The sequence below is a fragment of the Acinonyx jubatus genome, chromosome C1 (assembly GCF_027475565.1).
Source record: "Acinonyx jubatus isolate Ajub_Pintada_27869175 chromosome C1, VMU_Ajub_asm_v1.0, whole genome shotgun sequence".
NCBI classification, from domain to species: Eukaryota; Metazoa; Chordata; class Mammalia; order Carnivora; family Felidae; genus Acinonyx; species Acinonyx jubatus.
The window spans coordinates 207,050,646-207,070,850 of NC_069381.1; the positions used below are offsets into that span (position 1 = coordinate 207,050,646).

At 37.8% G+C, this 20,205-nt stretch overlaps 1 protein-coding gene across 11 annotated transcripts in view; it reads left to right on the forward strand.

The window, feature by feature from the left end:
* The window catches only part of AGFG1 (ArfGAP with FG repeats 1), a 78,213-nt gene extending 63,602 nt beyond the window's left edge, over positions 1 to 14,611 (forward strand). For 5 of the 11 annotated variants that reach the window (XM_027048756.2, XM_027048787.2, XM_027048788.2 and 2 more), the window contains 4 exons: positions 4,155 to 4,202; positions 6,038 to 6,196; positions 7,145 to 7,236; positions 7,832 to 14,611. In XM_027048756.2, coding sequence (XP_026904557.1) covers positions 4,155 to 4,202; positions 6,038 to 6,196; positions 7,145 to 7,236; positions 7,832 to 7,891 — 359 coding nt within the window. In that variant the 3' untranslated portion in view covers positions 7,892 to 14,611. The remainder of the gene's footprint in view (positions 1 to 4,154; positions 4,203 to 6,037; positions 6,197 to 7,144; positions 7,237 to 7,831) is intronic. The other 6 variants (XM_027048778.2, XM_027048790.2, XM_027048795.2 and 3 more) reach the window with 3 other exon arrangements.
* The last annotated feature ends 5,594 nt before the right edge of the window (positions 14,612 to 20,205 follow it).

Consider the following 20,205-nt stretch of genomic DNA (forward strand, 5'->3'; position numbering starts at 1 on the left):
TTCTCTTGATAATTTTTTAATCCTCTTATTCCTTCCCTTTTTTTTGTTTTTGGTTCATACTGCAAGCCAGCCACATATTTTTTTGCATTGAGCCTCTTTGATTTTTGTCTTATCAACCTGAACACCAGAACTGTTTGCCAGTACCTTGGAGCGTCAGCAAGTGTGTGTGGAGTTGCTGGATACCCAGTAAACCTCAAGTTGGCCAGCTCTGTTTTTGTGTATGTGTCCCGGTACATTTAGAACTAAAGCTTTCAGCGTATGGCATATATTGGTGTGGAATCTGGAAAGAGTAAGGTGCTTGTAACATGATTTGTGCCGTAAGAGTTGGTATTTACTAGTAAATCTCTGTCATAGGCAAGAGTAAGAATTGTGGTATTAATGGAGTTTGAACTATAACTTTCCTTTTACATAAATGTCTTTAGTCATAATTTGTTGGTATCTCGCATGATCGATGTTTAATAAGTATTTTCACAGATAATTTTTAAAAAATGGTTTGTGTTTGTTAGAATTCAAGTATACCTAATCAGCGATTGTTTTCGTTTCTGTGTGTTTCAGACAAAAATATTCATCAGTTATGATACATGTAACATTTCCGTTTCTTAGCATGCTATTTTGACTTGGCGGAATGAATTTGTAAAATGTCTCATGTCACATAGGGATTTGTGCATTGTGTCGTTTAATCCTTTTAGCTCTCATCAAATAAATGTTTTAATCACTCCTTGACAGCTGAGGGAACTGAGGCTCAGAAAAGTTAAGTGTGGATATGTTTTGGGTACAGCCAGACTTGTGTTCAAATCCTGATTTAGTATTTACTTGCTGGGTGATCTTAAGATGCTTTTTATATATTAGTTGTGTGATGAATAAAGATGATAGAAAGATGTACTAACATTTGTTGAGTGTTTAAAATTATTGACAAAATACTGTTGAAACATTTATAGCTATCATAACCCCATTTGAGAACAGAAAGATGGAAATTCAAATTGTGCCTTGGCTAAAACTTGTATTGATCTAACTTCTCTGAGCCCTATTGTTGGCCTTCTCTATAGAATGTGAATAATATTCTCCTATTGGCAGGGTTTTTGTGAGAATTTAGATGATACAAATCATCTTTGCATGGTGTTTGCATTGTCCTGTATGGTAAATCGTTCCTATTATTTTCCTTTCATGACTACCTTGAAGTTAGTTATGTCATTAGAATTAAGGGCTTTTTATTTTTTATTTTTTTGCTTATTTTATGTAGAGTATGAAAGTCCTTTAAAGTTAAGGTTCTATATAGGATGTACATTAATATAAAACATACAGTATATGTTCAGATAATATAAGGTAATTTTAGTATTAGGCTAAGAAAAATTTATTGAAAGGTAAATCTGTGTCCATAAATTTTTATTTCAAGGTTAAAAAATTTCTCTTTATAAACTGCTTTGATTTATCACATTGGTCACCTTCATTAAATTGTTATAGAATTGATGAAGAGTAAATGTTAGCTATATATGTTTCTATTGAAGTGGAAATATGAGCAACATTTTGACAAATACACTATGCTCACTATGCTCAGGAATTTCCAGTGTCAAAATTAATATTCTTTAGGGAATATTTCTTGTTGCTTTCAAATATATTGTTGAATTCCATTTGAAGTAGCTTTTGAAAGACGGATTGCATAATAAAAGGTAAAACACTTTACTGATAACATTTCTTTCTTAAAATATATATTTTAATAATTTTTCTTCTGCATCTATAAAGCTTTGAGGCTTTAATTTTCTTCTGCCATGTTACATAGAAACTTTCATTAGGATATCAGCCAGTATGGCCTAAGACCTTTTTTATTTTAGGATTCTGTAATAGCATTTTTTTTAAAAAAAGAGGGCTCTTGAGACCTTAAATCGAACAGATTTAATACAGTTTTCAGTTATTATGAAATTCTGTTAAAACTCTTCAATCTCTCCTTTGCTGTGGAATGAAAAGTCTTTCTTATTTCCCTAACTTCATTTTAATGAATGATTTTTTAAAAAAATAATTTTAGAGAGAGTGAGGGGAGAGGGGCAGAAGGAGAGAGAGAACCTTTACACAGGCTCTACATGCAGCTCCAGAGCCCGACGCAGGGCTCGATCCCACGATTCTGGGGCCATGACCTGGGCCAAAATCAAGAGTCAGATGCTCAACTGACTGAGCCACATGAATGAATGAACAAAGATTTTAAAGATTTTTTTACCCCCCAGGAGATAAACTTAATAGAGATGTAGAGCTGAAAATCACAGTAGCATCTAGGCTAGTGTCCTTGTTTTATTATCTAGGGGGAGACTGGTTTGATGGGTTTGCCTTAAGGGTTCAAAATTAATTAACGGCACAAATATTTGTACCTAGAACTCTTCTAAACTAGCATAGTTTCCACTGGTTCCACCCATTCCACTCATTAAGAATATACCTAAGAGAAATGAAAATGTACGTCCACATAGAAACTGGTGCACAGATGTTCCGTTGCAGCATTATTCATAATAGCCAAAGGGAGGAAACAACTCAAAATGTCCATCAACTGATGAAGGGGTAGACCAGATGTGTTATAATCATACAATGGAATTTGCTTGATAATAAAAAGTAATGAAATACTGACGAAAAATAATGAAGCAGATATGCTGCAACATCAGGCTAAAATAAAGGAAGCTAGTCACAAAATAATGGGTAACTTGTGATTCCTTATACATGGTGGTGCATCCAGAATGGGCATTCCAGCATTCCAGGGCTAGAACTTGAGAGGGCATCGTTGTTGCAGGCTGAGGCAGCAGCAGTTAATATTGGTTCACAGTCACTGTTGACTAAAGGTCAGTTTTTATCAGAGTGTATTTTGTACAGCATGTCTCTCGAGATGTTATCAAATACTTCATGGGAAAGGGTTCTATGCTCAGATATACATGGGAAATGCTGGTATAAACAATTTAACCGGCATTTTATTGTAGAACTTCTCAAGAGACTTAATGTGCTGTACGAAAGGAGATAAACATAAAGTGACCTACCTTATTTATTATAGAATCCTTCCCCCGAATTACCTCTTTGTTGAATTCATAACACAGTACTGGTGTATCTTTTAAGTACACATCTTTTAAAGTGATTTGCAAGTAAAATACATTCATTGAATATTTACATCATTTTAAAAATTTTATTGTTAAATTTATTTTTACTGCAGCTTTGTAAATAAAGTAGGTATTGTTATCCCTCTACCTGTACCCTCTATTTGCAAATGAGGAAACTGAAGCCTGTAGAGGTTACATAATCTCTTGTAGTTAGAAAATGACAGAACCAAGACTCACAACCACTCTTCTCTCCCAATTGCTCTGTTTCCCCAAATTTAATTGGTAAAGTTTGCTAATGTAAAAAGCATACATAGATGGACCTGTATTTTAGAAACAATTCCACTCCAGAAGGTTAAAACAAACAAAAAGTTTCTAGTACTTAACAACCTAGCTTGTTTTCTGTTCATTACGTTTATTTGCATGTAACCTCTCCGGCCTCAGTTATGCCAGGTAAGGTTTGCAGAAGACGCACTTCTCTCATCTCTCTTTTCAGCCATTAACACTTTCAGTTGAAAGTTGCACTTGCCTTCCTAATGAACTGCATTGAGTAATTTCCCCCTTTCATAATACGTAGTTCGCTCGAGTTATCTTTATGTATTTTTAGTTAGTGTACAGAGTTGTAAAGAAAACAGTCAAACATCATCCAGGTGCTGTCTGCAAGATCCGACTTTCTAGAGGCAAGAGGTAGATTCTAGATCATTTTAGATGATCCTGCGAATAGCAATTTGGGGTGTGATTCATGAGACCTACAAGGCCTTGTTATGGACACAGTTGTATCTTGATACGAAAAATACGTTAGCATTTATTTAAAAGTGGATTTCATAAATGTTTTTTTTCATTTGATATTTATTTTTCTGGTATTTATTATTGGCAGTCTCCCTTTTACTTCAAACAGGTTAAATATTACAGTGTCGTGAATATAGTTGAAATTAAAAAAACTCTTGGTGGATATGTTTTTATATGTATTCTTATGCTGCCTACTTTGTAACAGTGTATTCTAATTTTAAAAGTTTTTAATGAAACAGATTTGTTTTGACAATAGTTAACCATAAGTTAATTGACATTGGTCTCTCTATGGCTTTCCGTAAGGCCTTTCTGGAGCAATGCATTCTCAAGTGTTCCCTCACGCTCATTTTGGTAGGTGGCCACAACTAATACCTAGATTTGTGTGGCAATCTGTCTACCTGCTTGTGGAAGCTTCTGCTAGTGTTCTGGATCCCTGCATGTGGAATTGAGTTTTTTCCATGTTTTAAAATGGAGTGGGCATGGATGTGTGGCATCGGGGTTACATTATATTTAAAGTTACATGAAAATTGTGGTGATTTGTTTTTAACGCTGAAAAGCATTGTTGCTTACCTCCATGGTCACATTAGAATGTTAATAGCTCTTTTGATTCTTTTTCTTGAGTTTGATTTCATAGTACTTTGACACCTTTTCGACACACCAAACCATTTTACCACATTATTCCACGGAGTTTGGTTTTGCTTAACTGTATACAAGTTGCGCTTTTTAGTGCTTTCTTAAAAGTGATTTGTCAAAGTTCGTCAGTGCGTTGTTGTCTGTTATGAAACCCTTCTGTTTCCCTTGCAGTGTGCTTATTATTCTTTAGTTCACTTGCTTCCTAGTGGCTTGTTTTTCCTTTTTGTCATCAATAGTAATTTCAAGAAATTTGGCATTCTAATTAGATTCATTGAGAAAAATTGCCTTGATATAAACAATAGGATTATGAAGATTACTTTGGGCAGTATCTGTAACATGACTCTCAGGTTTTTTTTCAATAAAATATAAGTCTATGTGACATTTTTAGTTATTAATTCCTATGCCTTAAATCAGAGGTCAAATTGGTAAAATTTTTTATATCAGGAAATTCAGTGAATTGCCACGTTTTTGATAGCATCATGCCAACACTATTTCACTGTTGTAATTACTAATATTCCGTATTAAAAGCACCATTATTGGCTCTTACTTTACTGAGACTTTTTCTAGGACATTATTCAGAAGGTTCTGTTTTTAATCTTCACTAGTAGTAAGTAATAAATTGTTTTACTACTACATGTGTTTCTGTGATGCAGATTCGATTATAAGTAATTTATAAGTGGGGGAAGGATGGCAGCATTACCACATATGTACTGGTTGTTCACACATGGATTTCAGTGCGGTATTGATCACAGTGCTCATTCACCCTACATCCATCTTTTCTAAGAATGCTTATTTCACTTCCTTTTCAGTCTTTGTGCATTTTGCCCCAATTTCTTTAACTCAGCAGTCCTAACCTTAAACCCCGTATCCAGAGCAGTCTGTTTATCTTCCAAACAAGAAATGGGTATCCATATATATTTCTTTTGGAATTGATGTATTGGGAACCTCACATATTCTTTTAATTTTGTGGGTAGTCTTATTAGAGAAACCCCTCCCCCTCCTACCCGTTTTGGGCTCTGGTTACAAAGCTGCATAGGTTTTGAGTGGCCTGCTTCTAACCCCATTTCTCCTATAAGTCTTGTTAATTTTGGTGAACTATTTTTTAGAGGTCTAAAAAAATTTTTTTCAGAACATACTTTATTACATTATAGTAGACAGGTCAGTGGACAAAACTAAATTTTGGGCCATTTTATGTATATAGCAAAATGAAACTAAAAAATGTATGCTAGGATACATGTGAATTGCATGATGATTAAAAGTTGACTGCTATTTATTTAGACTTGAACTTTCTGTAATTATTTTGAGAAGTTTTCTTGTGATTTCAAATGATAGTTTTATTCTTGGTTGGGTTTCAGGAGAACAAAATGTTATAGATTGTGTTCAACTGTAGAGTGCTAAAGCTTACTGCTAACTTTGTTAAGAGTTTTGGAATTTGAAATGCCTTTAATGTGCATCTTAATATTTTTCGAGGCAAATTATTCTGTAATATGTGGTATGAGAAACAAAGCCTGCTCTGTTGTGTGGAAATGATCAGCCCTTGCTTTCTCTGTCAGCTGCAACCTTTGGCACCGCGTCCATGAGCATGCCTGCGGGGTTCGGGACTCCTGCGCCCTACAGTCTTCCCACCAGCTTTAGTGGCAGCTTCCAGCAGCCTGCCTTCCCGGCCCAAGCAGCTTTCCCTCAGCAGACAGCGTTTTCTCAACAGCCCAATGGTAAGATCCAGCACTCGACTAGCTGTAAGTCCACCTCAGATGTCCTCCGTGTATCGTGACGCTGTATGTTTGGACAAAGAGGCTCGTCTAAAGAATGCCGTGGTATTGGCATTGTCTGCTAACGTTTACTACGCAAATATAGACGCCCTTGGTGATTTGGGCCTTGGAAAGTGGAGTGATTTGGTGAGATCTTGTAACCAGGTTATAGATTTAGGAGAAATCAGAGACTCTCTAAAGACTACCCCTTCTTCTCAGAATCCCCAGTGTCTGTCTTAATAGTATATCTATGTTCTGATGTTCCTCTTGATTTTAAAAGACCTTGAGTGTTTTTGTTTTGCGTGTGTATTTTTTGTATAAATTATTTTGGTGGTGTAGACCAAATTTCCAATTAGGTAACTATAGAGTTTGTTACTTGTTTTCAGGAACTTTCAGTAGAGACCAGGGTTGTTTTTTTTACCCATTAAGTTCATTTGCTAAAGTTTGAAAGTCCGTAGATTTGAAGATTATTCTTAAATTATAACTGTGTGTTTTCTTTTTTGAAGTCAGGTAAAAATTGGGTCCGGGTCCATGGCAGAGCCATAATGATAAAATATTTCCTAAGGAATACCGCGCTGTTCACACGAAACCATTGTGTTGCACTCAGAGCCCGTCTCAGATAGTCCATCCCAGGCTCATCTATTAACTCCATCCTTTGAAATGCCAGCAGTTGACGTAGCCGAGAAAGATTAGAATTAACCATTTCTGAGGAGCTGTGTGAAAGCTCTTTTGAGATGTGCCACAGGAAGTTCTGTCTCTGGTATTTGAAAGAGCATGAGACTCAACAATTTCATATTGGTACTTTACTATTGCCCTGGTGGGAATTCCTCTGAAACTCCTTCTGAAGTTTTACAAGTTACCAGATTGTCTCTTAAAGGTATGGCTTATAATTGGTGGTTCTGTTTTAACAAGGTGCAGGTTTTGCAGCATTTGGACAAAGCAAGCCAGTGGTAACCCCTTTTGGTCAAGTTGCAGCTGCTGGAGTATCTAGTAATCCTTTTATGGTAAGTGAGACACAGTTTTAAGCACTTGCAGAAGTTGTTGTGTATTATTTGCAGATTAGGAAAAGCAGGATGTGACTCTGCTAGATGCTGTTATTCTATTGATGTCATGTGATGAGATTTTACAAATTGAGACGGCTGTCATGCACGATCCTTTTGTGATTTAAAAGCCACACATTAATCAGTTGCAGATCAAAACATGGACAGTAAATAAGCTATTTTAGAACTTGAGACTTGTCTGCTTTCTTGTCAACATAACATTTTATGAGTGGCTGTAGGTTTAGTGAACAGTATGAAAAGGGCTTGAAGTCAGAGGTTTGGTTTGAATCATAAATGCATTTTCTTAAGGGCCAAGTCCTTCCTGAGAATCTGTTATGAGAGTTATATGAAGTAATGGGTATTAAAGACCACCTAATAGTTTTATTATAATATGTTGCTGATAACAATAATGAATAAATGTAATTGCCAGTGGTTATAAAGGAATTTCTAATGTAAGTACTGTTTAATTAAATCAAAGTTAATCAAATAAAGTTTATTTTCCTATTTTCTCCACATACACCACTCTTACATGTCTGTTTCGTCTTATGTTTTCCTTTAGACTGGTGCACCAACAGGACAGTTTCCAACGGGAAGCTCATCAACCAATCCTTTCTTATAGCCTTATATAGACACTTTACTGGAACGAACTTTTACGTGGTCACATTACATCTCTCCGCCTCTTGCACTGTTGTCTTGTTTCACTGATCTTAGCTTTAAACACAAGAGAAGTCTTTAAAAAGCCTGCATTGTGTATTAAACACCAGGTAATATGTGCAAAACAGAGGGCTCCAGTAACAACTTTTAACCTGTGAATTGGCAGAAAAAGGTAGCGGTATCATGTATATTAAAAATTGGCTAATATTAAGTTATTGCAGATACCACATTCATTATGCTGCAGTACTGTACATATTTTTCTTAGAAATTAGCTATTTGTGCATATCAGTATTTGTAACTTTAACACATTGTTATGTGAGAAATGTTACTGGGGAAATAGATCAGCCACTTTTAAGGTGCTGTCATATATCTTGGAATGAATGACCTAAAATCATTTTAACCATTGCTACTGGAAAGTTACAAAGTCAAAATTGGAAGGTTTTATTCATTCTTGAATTTTTCCTTTCTAAGAGCTCTTCTATTTATACATACCTAAATTCTTTAAAAATGTAGAGGGATACCTGTCTGCATAATAAAGCTGATCATGTTTTGCTACAGTTTGCAGGTGAAAAAAATAAATATTAGAAAATATGCTATCGTTTTTGTGTTCTTGCTGCAATGCCTTTACCAAAGTGGCCTTAAAATATGAGTAGTGAATTGAGAACATCTTGAATTCTTAAATTAGAATTGCAGAAGACTTCTAGTGACTAACTTTTATGTCTAAAAGAGAAAATTTTATAAAAAGGCCATGTAGAAATTTATTAAAACTACTATGACTGCTATATTCAGGAATATGTCAGTGGTAAAGCATTTAAATGTAGCTTGTCAGATTCACCGTAATCCTTCTAATTTCTTTGCAACTTCTTAATTTTGTGAAAATTTGTATATATGAAGAATTTGCATGTATGTGTATTTACAAATTTTTTTAAGTATCTTGAATTCTCAGACTGCAGAAGTCCTATTTTAACTATTGATTTTTAAACAAAAATATTGTCTTTGAATGTATTGGAAGCAGACATGCATTAACTGTGACATGATTGCACCTCATTTTTTTTTCCTTTGTTTGGATAAACTGATATTGTTAAAATAGGACATTTATTTATGTTCATATCTGGGGGGAAACAACCTGGAACCCAGTGTTACCTTAAAGTTATAGAATACTTTGTTTAAAAAGGCAACAATACTAATGTTAGGTTATATCTTTTTGTTAATACTCAAGACATGAACTTGTTTAAATATTTATGTACAGTGATGCCTCATTCATCAGGCCATAATCTAGAAGCCGCCTCAAAACCGAACACAGCTGAGAAACTTGGAATTTTAATTTTTCTTAAATGCCTTTGAGCAACGCACACGAGTCACAGAGTCTCTACGTGTTAGAGCTCATGCATTTGTTTTTATGCGAAAGTTTGATCATTTGATTTATCAGCCCATAGCATATTTAAGTTCAGAAGTGGTGATTTGGAAGGATACAGAAAAGCTGTGGAAAACTGTTGACCACTTAGTATTAGGACAGCTAGGCCAGCCTAGAGGATGTCGCCGTATGACATCATCATCTGACAGTGGTCTGTCACTAGGACTCTGTGTCATCAAGAAAAGGTAACATCACATATACAAATATGTAATACGTGTTTGAAAAGTTTCATCTTACAATGAGTGAACATTTCGGAAAAAGCTTTAGTATTAAAAGAAGTGAACGTCGGTTTCTTCAGACAATTTATTTGTGTCGAATACCTTTTCCAGTGGTGACTACATGAGTTGTTGCACTATCTTAAAGTCTGTGTGGTGTTTCAGACTTGCCACAGCATTGCTGTCCGTTGTGTCTCCAACCGGACGCGTGGTTGATGAGCAAGAAGGCTGGGAAATCCCGGCCCCTTTTTGAACAGTATGCCTCTTCTCTTAGAATCGAGTGAATGTGGCAGAGTCTAGGTGTGTGCGTGGGGGTGTATACTTGGAATACCTACAGTTCGGGGTCTCCCTCCAGCCCCCCTTTCATGGAGGGAATACTTAGGAAATGTCTTTGAATTTCTATGCTTTAGATTGTATTGGGTCCCAGGCAATTCATATGTACGAAGTTATGCTATATAATTGTAGGCCATTACCGAAATAACCTACCAGGCTTTCCATCTGAGAAATAAGTAAATTAAACAGTTGTTATTAAAATAATTTTAAAGACTGTTTTTTTTTTCTGGGTAAATCTTGAAGTTTGTAATGAAATGAGAACTCTCAGTTACTGACTTACTACTTTCAATGAGTGCTTATAAAACCCAAATGCTTAGCTTAAAAAGTGATCCAGCTTCAATGTGGATTTAAATCCACTTCTGTTAAACCTTCATATTCAGATTTGCTTTTGGTTTTTTGTAGACCATCAGAATTGTGTTGAGTGCTAAAGAGGAGAAAATCCTCGAAAGCGACGAGGCTGAAGACCTACACGTTTTCTGGCTTACTGGTTGAATCAGATCTTCTCTCCCGTCTTTGCTCTGGGAAGAACGTTTTCTTTTAGGGTGCAAACATTGTCGATACAGTTTAAAGGCATATTTTATGCTCATTTTGTGACCACAGAGACGAGGCAATCACTTTGTTCCTTAAAACCCTTCCTTTTGGCAGTTTGGAGAAGCGTGTCCGTGCTCTCCGCCTGTGGGTTGCCCTTGCTGCCAGGACATACCGTCTTCGGCACCGGTCCTAGAAGTTGGCACAATGGAGAGAAGAGGAACGGGCTGCCCCACCGTGGCAGGACTTACAGTTCCCAGACATTTTGGTCTCAGGACCATAACTCGTACAGTTTTCAGGACGCCCAAAGAGCTTTTGTTTATATAGCTTGTACCGATCAGAAATTACCGACCGTATCAGAAGTTAATGCTGAGGCACCTAACAGACGTGTTCATTCATTGAAATATAACGATGATAAACCCATTGCATGTCAACGTAAATGCCCTTTTTTAATAAAACATTGTTGTCTTCCAACAACAGTTAATGAATGAGAAGAACATCGTTTTATGTTTTGCCTGTCTCTAATGCCTGGCTTAAGAAACCGTGAGATTCTCCTACTACTTGGCATTCCGGCTGTTTCTGTCTCACGTGGCATGCGGGCGCTGGGAAAGTCCACTGTGCACTTGGGAAGTCATGAGTGAAACAGACCTAGAACGTCTTCGTATTGTTAGGAAAATAGTTTTGACACTTGCTCTTGGGGACTTTGCACAAGTCCTCCAACCACACTCGGAAAACCACTGCGCTACACTTTTGAATTTCTGTAAGCATACCACTCCTTAAACTTCGAAGTGTTTTTCTTTGCGTGGTGGGAAAAATGGAAATTTGAGGTGAAACTGCAGACATTTTTAGTGTTGTTTTCTGGATTTTCTCCTATTTTTATTTGACATCGTTTTAATAATGATGAAATTGGTGAATATTTCCTTGAAGGATATTACAAATTCAGATATTACAAGTTATGGATGTTTATTTTGGAATCATTTACTATTCTGACCACTTTGAAATTGGGTAATTGCTTTGGGGGACTATCAAATAGCTATTTAAAAAATGTTTTAAATACTTTGCTGAAGAAAAATTCAAAGTGAATAGTTTTTTATCTCTTAGGTTTATAGTTAATAATTTACCTATAGTTAAAGAATTTTTTTAATGAAAAGCGGATTCCTCTCACTACCCTCCAGGAAGTGCACTGTTACAATTAAAGGAATATGTTTACTGATTAAGAAAGAGGTTTGCTATGGTTTTCCCACCGGTGGCTTTTTATACCTTGTTCGTTTTTAAAGAGAGCACTGGCTGTTGCTTCTCATTTAAACAAAATGTTTTAAAATTCGTTTGAAGTGACTTTTTAAAAGATGGTTTACAGTAATTAGTCACCACCAACTCTGGCTTTGTTGCTGCTGCTGTTGGCATGCTCTAAAACATGCTTTTTAAAAAAAAAATTTTTTTTTTAATGTTTATTTATTTTATTTTTGAGAGAGAGAGAGAGAGAGAGCGTGAGCAGGGGAGCAGCAGAGAGAGAGAGGGAGACACAGAATCTGAAGCAGCTCCAGGCTCCGAGCGGTCGGCACAGAGCCTGACGCAGGGCTCGAACTCAAGAACCGTGAGATCATGACCTGAACTGAGGTCGGACACTTAACCAACTGAGCCACCCGGTCGCCCCTAAAACATGCTTTTTTGAGATAATACCCCATTTCCATTCCCAAGCAGGCCCTGTGCCTTGCTTCTTGCGCCCTCTTCGTCCACACGTTTATGCTCCTTCTCTGAACTGGTGTTCAGAATGACTCGCCTCATCTTTGGCCTCCACTGACAGTTTCAGACTCTTATCAAAAAATCAATCCCTAGGGGAGCGTTGTGAAGAAGATCCGTTTTTAAAGCCGTAATGACTTCAAAGTAACATGGTGGTTTATTGAGCCCTTTCAATGTATGAGATGCTCGCTGAGTGCTCTTCACGTATTACACGATCCTGGAAGTGGATGCAAGGAGCAGGGCACAGGGAGGGTAAGCTGATGACAGGGCTGTTGCTCTGGGGAGCAAATACTTCGTTGCTGGGTTGAAAGGCTGTCATATTTGTGTGTAAGTAGCCTTTAAAAAATTCTTTTGGAATTCCAAGAGCATGCGTTTCTACATCCCATATACCTCACACAGCTTCTTAATTTGGGTTGCATTCAGAATTTGATGAAATCAGCATACTTTACTCTCCAGGCTTTTTGGTAAACTTCACAAGTAAATTAATGAGGTAATTAGTGGAGCTTGTTTTAAACTGGAGAGGCATCTGAAGTATCACAGTGATTCCTATTTTGTGAAGCGTTCCAACTTGGATGGCTAAGGTTTGTGCCCTGGACAGTTTTAACATTTCCTGTCTAAAGGATGCTGTTACTAAAATTTGTGTAAGATTAGCCTATCATACCGGATTCATCCTCGTTAGTTAATTTTTTCTTTGTGTATTTTAGCACATTATAATATCCTCAGTTAAAATTTTGCAGTGTGTATTTGAGCAAGTGAATATGTGACCAAGATGGAATTCTTAGTGTTGTGCTGGTGAGACTTTTTCAAATCTCGTGAAAAAGGGCCCTGTTTTGTCCTGTTCACTGATATTTGTGGTGGAAATGGTCTCACTGTGGCTGCTGTCGCCTCTCCATCCGACGTCATAAGCTTGGAGTTGGGAGGCACACAGCCGGCGCCCAGGCCTTTGCGAGCCGGCTCCAGCTCGCCTCTCACAGCCCACAGCCCGTCTGGTAAATTTGCTGGTGATTGTAGCCAATATTTAAAGAGGCTTTTGCTTTCTATTGTTAATTCAGCAAGCCTACGGACACTCGCCCTCGTGTAGAAATGTTCGGGGCACTGACGCATTTAATCTGGAAAGACCCAAGTACTGTGAAGCCTGGTATTGAAAAGTCCAGTCACTGTGCTGGTCGTAGGGCTGGTACGTTCATGGCGAAAGTCTGAAATTCCGTCTGCAGTCCTGTTTTGTTTGACCAGCACAGTGTCCTAAAAACTTGGGTTTTGAGTAGTCTTAAAGGGCATCCGTTCTTCCGGTCGTCACTAGCCTGCCCGCCCAATTTCCTTAGCCTCAAACGTTCAGATGCTGTTTGAAGACCTTTAAAGCGACGCATCTGTGTCTGCGTGAGAGGTGCTCATGACGCCGCTGCACCGGTCGGATTTTGGAGTCCCGTAGGCTTTGAACCGATGGTTATTTTCCAGGCAAGACTTTCACCAACAGCGCGTTTCTTTTCAAACTTGTGGCCTCTATGTACTCTGCTGATTTTACGCCCCTGGATCAGAATTCAACGTGTGTTTGGATGTACTTTTGAAATCTGTGCTTGTCCAACTCAAAGGGCTGTGTGTGGAGTTTAATGAAAAGAGAATGTTGTGACTCAGGCTTTTTGTAAAAAGGAAACATGATCCCGGATAAAATATTTAATGAAGTGATTAAAATGCCCATATTTTCGTTGGTTCTCTGGAATCTTGAGTAGGTGTCATCCTGGCTACAGCTCAAGCAATGAGAGTTAAGATTTAAACTCCAAATTCTCAACATTTTCCCTCAATCAATCTTGAGCGGAGAGCTAGAGGAGGCACACACCCAAGGAGCCTTCTGATTTTGACGAAATGACCATTAAGTGAAAGGCATTGAGGGAAACGACCGTTAAGTAAAAGGACTGTAAACTGATGCTGTATAGTCAATGTTTCATAGGATGCTGTGGGTACAATCAGGTTTTTTAAAGACTTTATCTTTTTTTATACGTTATGATACATGCTTGTGATTTTTAAAAATTATGCAATATATAAAGGGTATAAAGTGAGAAATTACGTCTCGTCTCCTTCCTCTGACTTCATTCCCACACCACAGGGGAATATAGTTTCTTGTATTTCTTGTATAGTCTTTGAGAAATGTCATTTACTTCATACGCCTCTATTTCCATATATACTCCCCTCGCTGTCCTCCCTTATTTTAAATGTACAATTTTGTAACTTGGCTCTTTTTATTTAACTTGGTTATCTTTACATATTAGCACCTCCAGCTCTAACTCATTATTTCGATGGCTTCAGGGTCTCATTATATGGATATCCCTTTTGAAGAGTATTTGTATAGATTTTTCTACTAAAAAATATTATTAAATTGAGACTATCCTTGTGCATATATGAAGATAAGTCTTGACTCTGCCTGACTGGAAACTCAATAAAACAGACCTCATTCAATGTTGAGGCTCGCCAGCTGTTTATTATCTTCTGCTTCCATTTAGGAAATTCTTCCATTTAAGGGGGTGGGGGCGGGGGAGAATCCTTCAGATTGACTATGTACAGATATTTGAAAAATCCTACTCTTTCTAACTGAACTTTGAAGGTTTTCTTTCAGTCAGTTCTTTCAGAGGTTGTGCAAGTTCATTCCCATTTTGCACCTTAAGTTTTCCATTGTCCCCACCCATGACCCTGAAAGTTTCTAAAAGTGTGCCTTGGGGCTATTTTCTGTTACTACTTGTTGGTATTGTACCTGTCCTTACACATTGGCTTAGAATGTACTTTATATTTAAGAAGAAATGGTGTGGGTTTACTATAGCAAAATCTGTTGTGGTACAACCACATATGTATTCTTCAAAATTAGTTCCCCTTTGCCTTAGAGAAGACTTGGGAAATAACTGAAGGTTCTGATTCTTACTCCTCAAAAGATTCGATTCCAGAGAATTTCTTAACGTCCACTTACCATTAGTCAAGACAGGACTTGCTTCCTGGAGTCATTTGTTTATGAGGAATGATATCAGCCCTGCTAACTGATGGTGAAGGGTACCGTAGCACCTTCAGGCTAAGCCTAGGGAGGGGAGAGGACTCCGTGAGACCTCTGAAAGACAGGAGACCCTTAACGCCAGCCAGCCAGGCCTTGGAAGGGGTGTGAATATGCTGACATTTATGAAGAGCAGTGCAGGAGATGATTTTAGGAGTTGGACGAAAACTCACAGGCTGATTTCGTCCCCATCTCTAAAACCCTTTGGTAGGTGAATTTGGTTAGTAAGTTTCTGTTCATTGTGAAATATTGTTGGAAGAATTTTTTCAAAATAAAGACTCCTCAATTTGTGTACCATTTGAGAGTAGCCTCTTTAATTGCTGCATAGCATGAATTGTCTGCAAAGCAGCTCCTGCATCTACTTCCAGCTTAATCTTTTTATTAATGACACAGTGTTTCTCACTTTGTCTACACATTGCGAAACATTTTTTTTAATGTTAGCTCACTTTTTTTAAGTTTATTTATTTTTGAGAGAGAGGAAGAGAGAGAGAGAATCCCAAGCAGGCTCTGCATTGCCAGCGTGGAGCCCCATGTGGGGCTCGAACCCACAGAGCGTGAGATCATGACCTGAGCCGAAACCCGAGTCAGACGCTTAACCGACTGAGCCACCCGATGCTTAACTGACGGAGGCCTGCGAAACATCTTTTTAAAGGCACGTGTTTTTTACTGAGTTTCCAATACTGATTTTCCCCCCCCAAAAGTCATTTTTTTTCTTGAGTCACGTGTTGATCTAGCTTGGTTTTAGGACGGTAGGTATTGTAATTAGGTTTTACCGACTCTATTACCTATGGAAATATAACAGGTAAAATCGTGAACTGCCTCCCAGCTCTTTACGCCCCAATCCTCCTGGTAGGTAGTCATTATTATTTGCTCTGTATCCATCCTGACTATTGTATACATTTCTGTTGTTTAAATTGTTGTCAACCATCACCAGAACCCAGAAGAAAATTTCCTTCCCTTAGAGTCGGTATTCCCACCCTGACCACCAGTATCCCCTCCCTTCCTCCTGGGGGAAAACTAATGTTTATTTTAGTCTCACTTAATGGGAAGAGATTACAATTCTTTTGTCCTTTTTTTTTTTTTTTTTTTTTTTTAATGGTATGTTAGCAGTCTTTACTGAACTTGACTTGGGATCTTCGAAAAGACATCCCCTAGAGCCCTTTCCTCTGTTCAGATCTTAGGTTCTGCCATTAACTGACTTTTGGGCCTGTGATTTAGACCCTTCAGTTCCTCAACTTTAAAATGAGTTGTCTTCCAAATGGTGACGTAGGATTCCCTCAGCCCTGGAATGCATGGTTAAATTAGCAATTAGCCTTGGGAACTGGAATTCAATGTTTCGGAATAATAGCTGTTGAAACTGGTATTTTCATAGATTCAAAATACCAGGTGTCAGCATCATACAGTTTAATATGGCCACTATTTGTTAATTACTATTAATTTTGTGACATGCATCTCATAGAATTGGTCTCACTTACTGGTCACAGCAACTGTTTCCAGGCAGTATTTGTGACCAAAAAGTGGACATTTCAGGTGTTTGCTTTGCCAAGACTGTATTTAGTAAGCGGCAGGAATACACTTCTATCTGATTTTAAAATTCATCCTCTCTCCTATATTCATACTTTGAAGCTTCTATTCCAGAAGTTTTAATAGGAGTGTGAGTATTTTAAAAACCTATTTCACAAACATTAATGGAAATAAAAAAAAAAAAAAAGTCTTACCCAGTTTTGGATTTTTTTCCCTTCCATATTTGCTTCTTGCCCACAGCAGATCTTGCATTGTGATCATGGCCAGTTAATTTCTAAGATCCTTTTCTCACAATTGTTTTCTTCCAAACTGGAAATATATTTACTATTTTTTTCTGCTTGTCAAAATAATAACACCTATTGTAAAAAATCTGAAAATGTAGAAAATTATTCTTTTTAGAAACCCTCTAATCTTGTGTAGATACATTGTAAGTACTTCTGGGTTCCATTCCATGTGGAAGTAAATACAGAGACCTCTTCCAGAATGGAATCGGGCTGTGTTCACTATTTTATAATCTGCCTCAATATATCATGGCTTTCTTTCAACGTCAAGTATAAATCTACGTTCTCTGCCAACGATATTTCATTGTGTGCGGTGCTCATCCCTATGGTGAACATTGAGATAGTTTCTAATTTTTCAACATCAGAAATTTTACCTACACTTTTACACACTTAGGGTTTGACATCATCATGGTTTCTTAGAAATGGAATTAGTGAACAATGTATATCTTGGTCATTTATCATTTTTCACAATGTTAATTAAGTATCTTGCTGTGTGTGGTGTTTCGTTTGTGCTATTTTTTGGAATAAGTTCTTCTAAAATCACACGCATGGCTTAGAAGGATTAACATTTTATCCTCTCAACTAAATTGCTATTTAAAGGGATTGATTTAATTTTTACAAATACCAAAAAGGCACGTGGTCCATTTTTACTTCAATATCCAGTTGCCACAGGGAATTCCAATTTTTAATGATTGCCAATTTAGGGAATATGAAATAACGCCTCATTTTCCTTTCTTTGATTACTGGTGAAGTTGATTTTCCTTGTGATTTCCTAGTTGCATTTTCTCATGTATGGATTGTTTTAAAAGTTAATCTAAAAATATGAATTAGGTCACCTAAATACCTAAATTTATATTTTTATTTCATCACATTATATATTTGGGGATTACAGAGACACAGAGGAGAACCTTTCTAATGCTAATGATATCATTTAGTTTAGGATGAATAGCCTTGTCCATAATGGGATTTCGAATCTAGATAACTGCCAAGGTTCCTTCTAGTTCCCTTTTTTTTTTTTTTTTTTTTTTTTTTTTTTAAATCAGAGAAGAGAATTACTTCTTTAGATCCTCTGATGGAACTGCTCATCATTATTCAGGCTCACAAGTGCATCTTTTCTCCTTTCCCTGTTTTTGGTACATGCAGACATGGCTCTTTTGCGGGTGCATTAGTTTCACTGTGATGTGGCTGGATGTAGGTGTTTATTTTGTGCCTGGAATTTGATGGGCCTCGAGTCTGGATTGCTGTTTTCACTAGTTCTGCAAGTTTCTCGATCATTAGCTCTTTAAATGCTACCTCTGCCATATGGTCTTCTGCAGTAACTTTTAAGGTTTTTAAGATTTTGAAAGAAGCTACTATGACTTTGTCATAAAGCATCACTTTTAATTCTCAAACCTCACTTAAAAAGTCAGAATTGTTGGGGCACTAAATAAAATTCTGTGTAATCCTAGAAGAATTTTAAACATTAAAATTTTTATGATTCTAAATACCAATTCAGACTACATTTCCAGGAAATTATCACAGGAGAATGTTGGGTACTTATAGAATACATTAGTTATGATTTTAGGACAATACAGTTCCTTTCAAGGCTTATTTTCAGTTAGTTACTAAACGTATTTGGGTAGCTCTCTCAGAGAGAGAAGTGAAGAAATAACCACATCTTCCAGGGAAATCCAACATCCTAAACTATGGGGATTTTACAGTAGAGAAACTTGCAAATTTAGGGCCATTCAGAAACTCAATATTTTGAACTTTTATTTAGACATAATACCTTCAAAATACGTAACAATTTTGACTTAAATTGTTTTGAGGTTTATTTTAAGAGAGAGTGTGAGTGGGGGAGGGCAGAGAGAGAGAGAGAGAGAGAGAGAGAGAGAGAGAGAATCCCAAGCAGGCTCCACGATGTTGCAGGGCTTGAACTCAGGAAACCAAGAGTCTGACGCTTAACTGACTGAGCCCCTCAGGTGCCCCAACAATTTTGACTTTTTAAGTGATGTTTGAGAACTAAAAGAAGTGATGCTTTATGACAAAGTCATAGTAGCTTCCGTTTAGCGTTATTTTGGTGCGACTTTGCTAAATGATTTTTAAACATTATTTTCTATAGTCCTCACAACCTTGTATGTAGGGCTGACTTCTGTTTTACCGGACAAAACTGGCTTAGAGACGGCAGTTTACTTGCTCAAGTAAAGGGAGTGGCAGAACTCAGCTTTGAACCCAGCTCTGACTCAAAGCGTGCTCAGAACCACTTTACAATGCACAGAAGGAACCCATCATCCAGACCCGGGAGGGAGGAGGGAGGCCGATGGGCTGATAATCTGTGCAAGGACAAGGACAAGGGGCTCTGGAGACTAGGAAAGATCTCAACCCTTCCCAGTGTAGACTTAACAAAGGAGTAGCAGCCTTGACAACAGAATTTAAGACCGAGGGGGAAGGATGAGCAGAAGCTGAAGGAAGCCGGAGGAAGAGGGGTTTCTGTTGTGGATACTCTATAATGATGGGAAAGCAGCTTGGCCAGTTCCCCACCCCCCCCCCCCCCCCCCCAGGATATCAGAGCATTTTTAAAGGACGGGGTGTGTGGGGAGAGAGGAGTGTAGAAATACTTTCCTTTACAGAGTAGTAGTAATTTGGACTTCTCTCAAGCATGCATATTGCACCTCTTCATTAAAGATGGCTACGGGGGCGCCTGGGTGGCTCAGTCCGTTGGGTGACCGACTTCGGCTCAGGTCATGATCTCGCGGTCTGTGAGTTCGAGCCCCGCTTTGGGCTCTGTGCTGACAGCTCAGAGCCTGGAGTCTCCTTCGGATTCTGTGTCTCCCTCTCTCTGTCCCTCCCCTGCTCACCTCTCTCGCTCTCTCTCTCTTTCTAAAAAATAAACAATAAAAAAATTTTTTTTAAAAAGCTGATCACGGTCATTTGCTCTCAGAGTGCGGTCTGGGGACCCAGGCCAGATGCCGCCTGGGAGCTGGCTAGGCCTGCAGAATCTTATCCCTTGGTGGTCAGTCAGCATCTGCCTTTTAACAAATCTCAGGCGACTCGTACACATATTGAAGACATCAAACAAAGTGCACTGACTGAGGCCCTACCTACGTTAGGTAAATAATTTTTGTATCTAGCTTTTTAAGTCCATACACATTTCTTGGGCTAAAATTGCTCTAGAGAATCTTCAAACGGTAGATTTAAGAAAAACTCCTCAAAAGAAATGATGTAAAAAGCGCC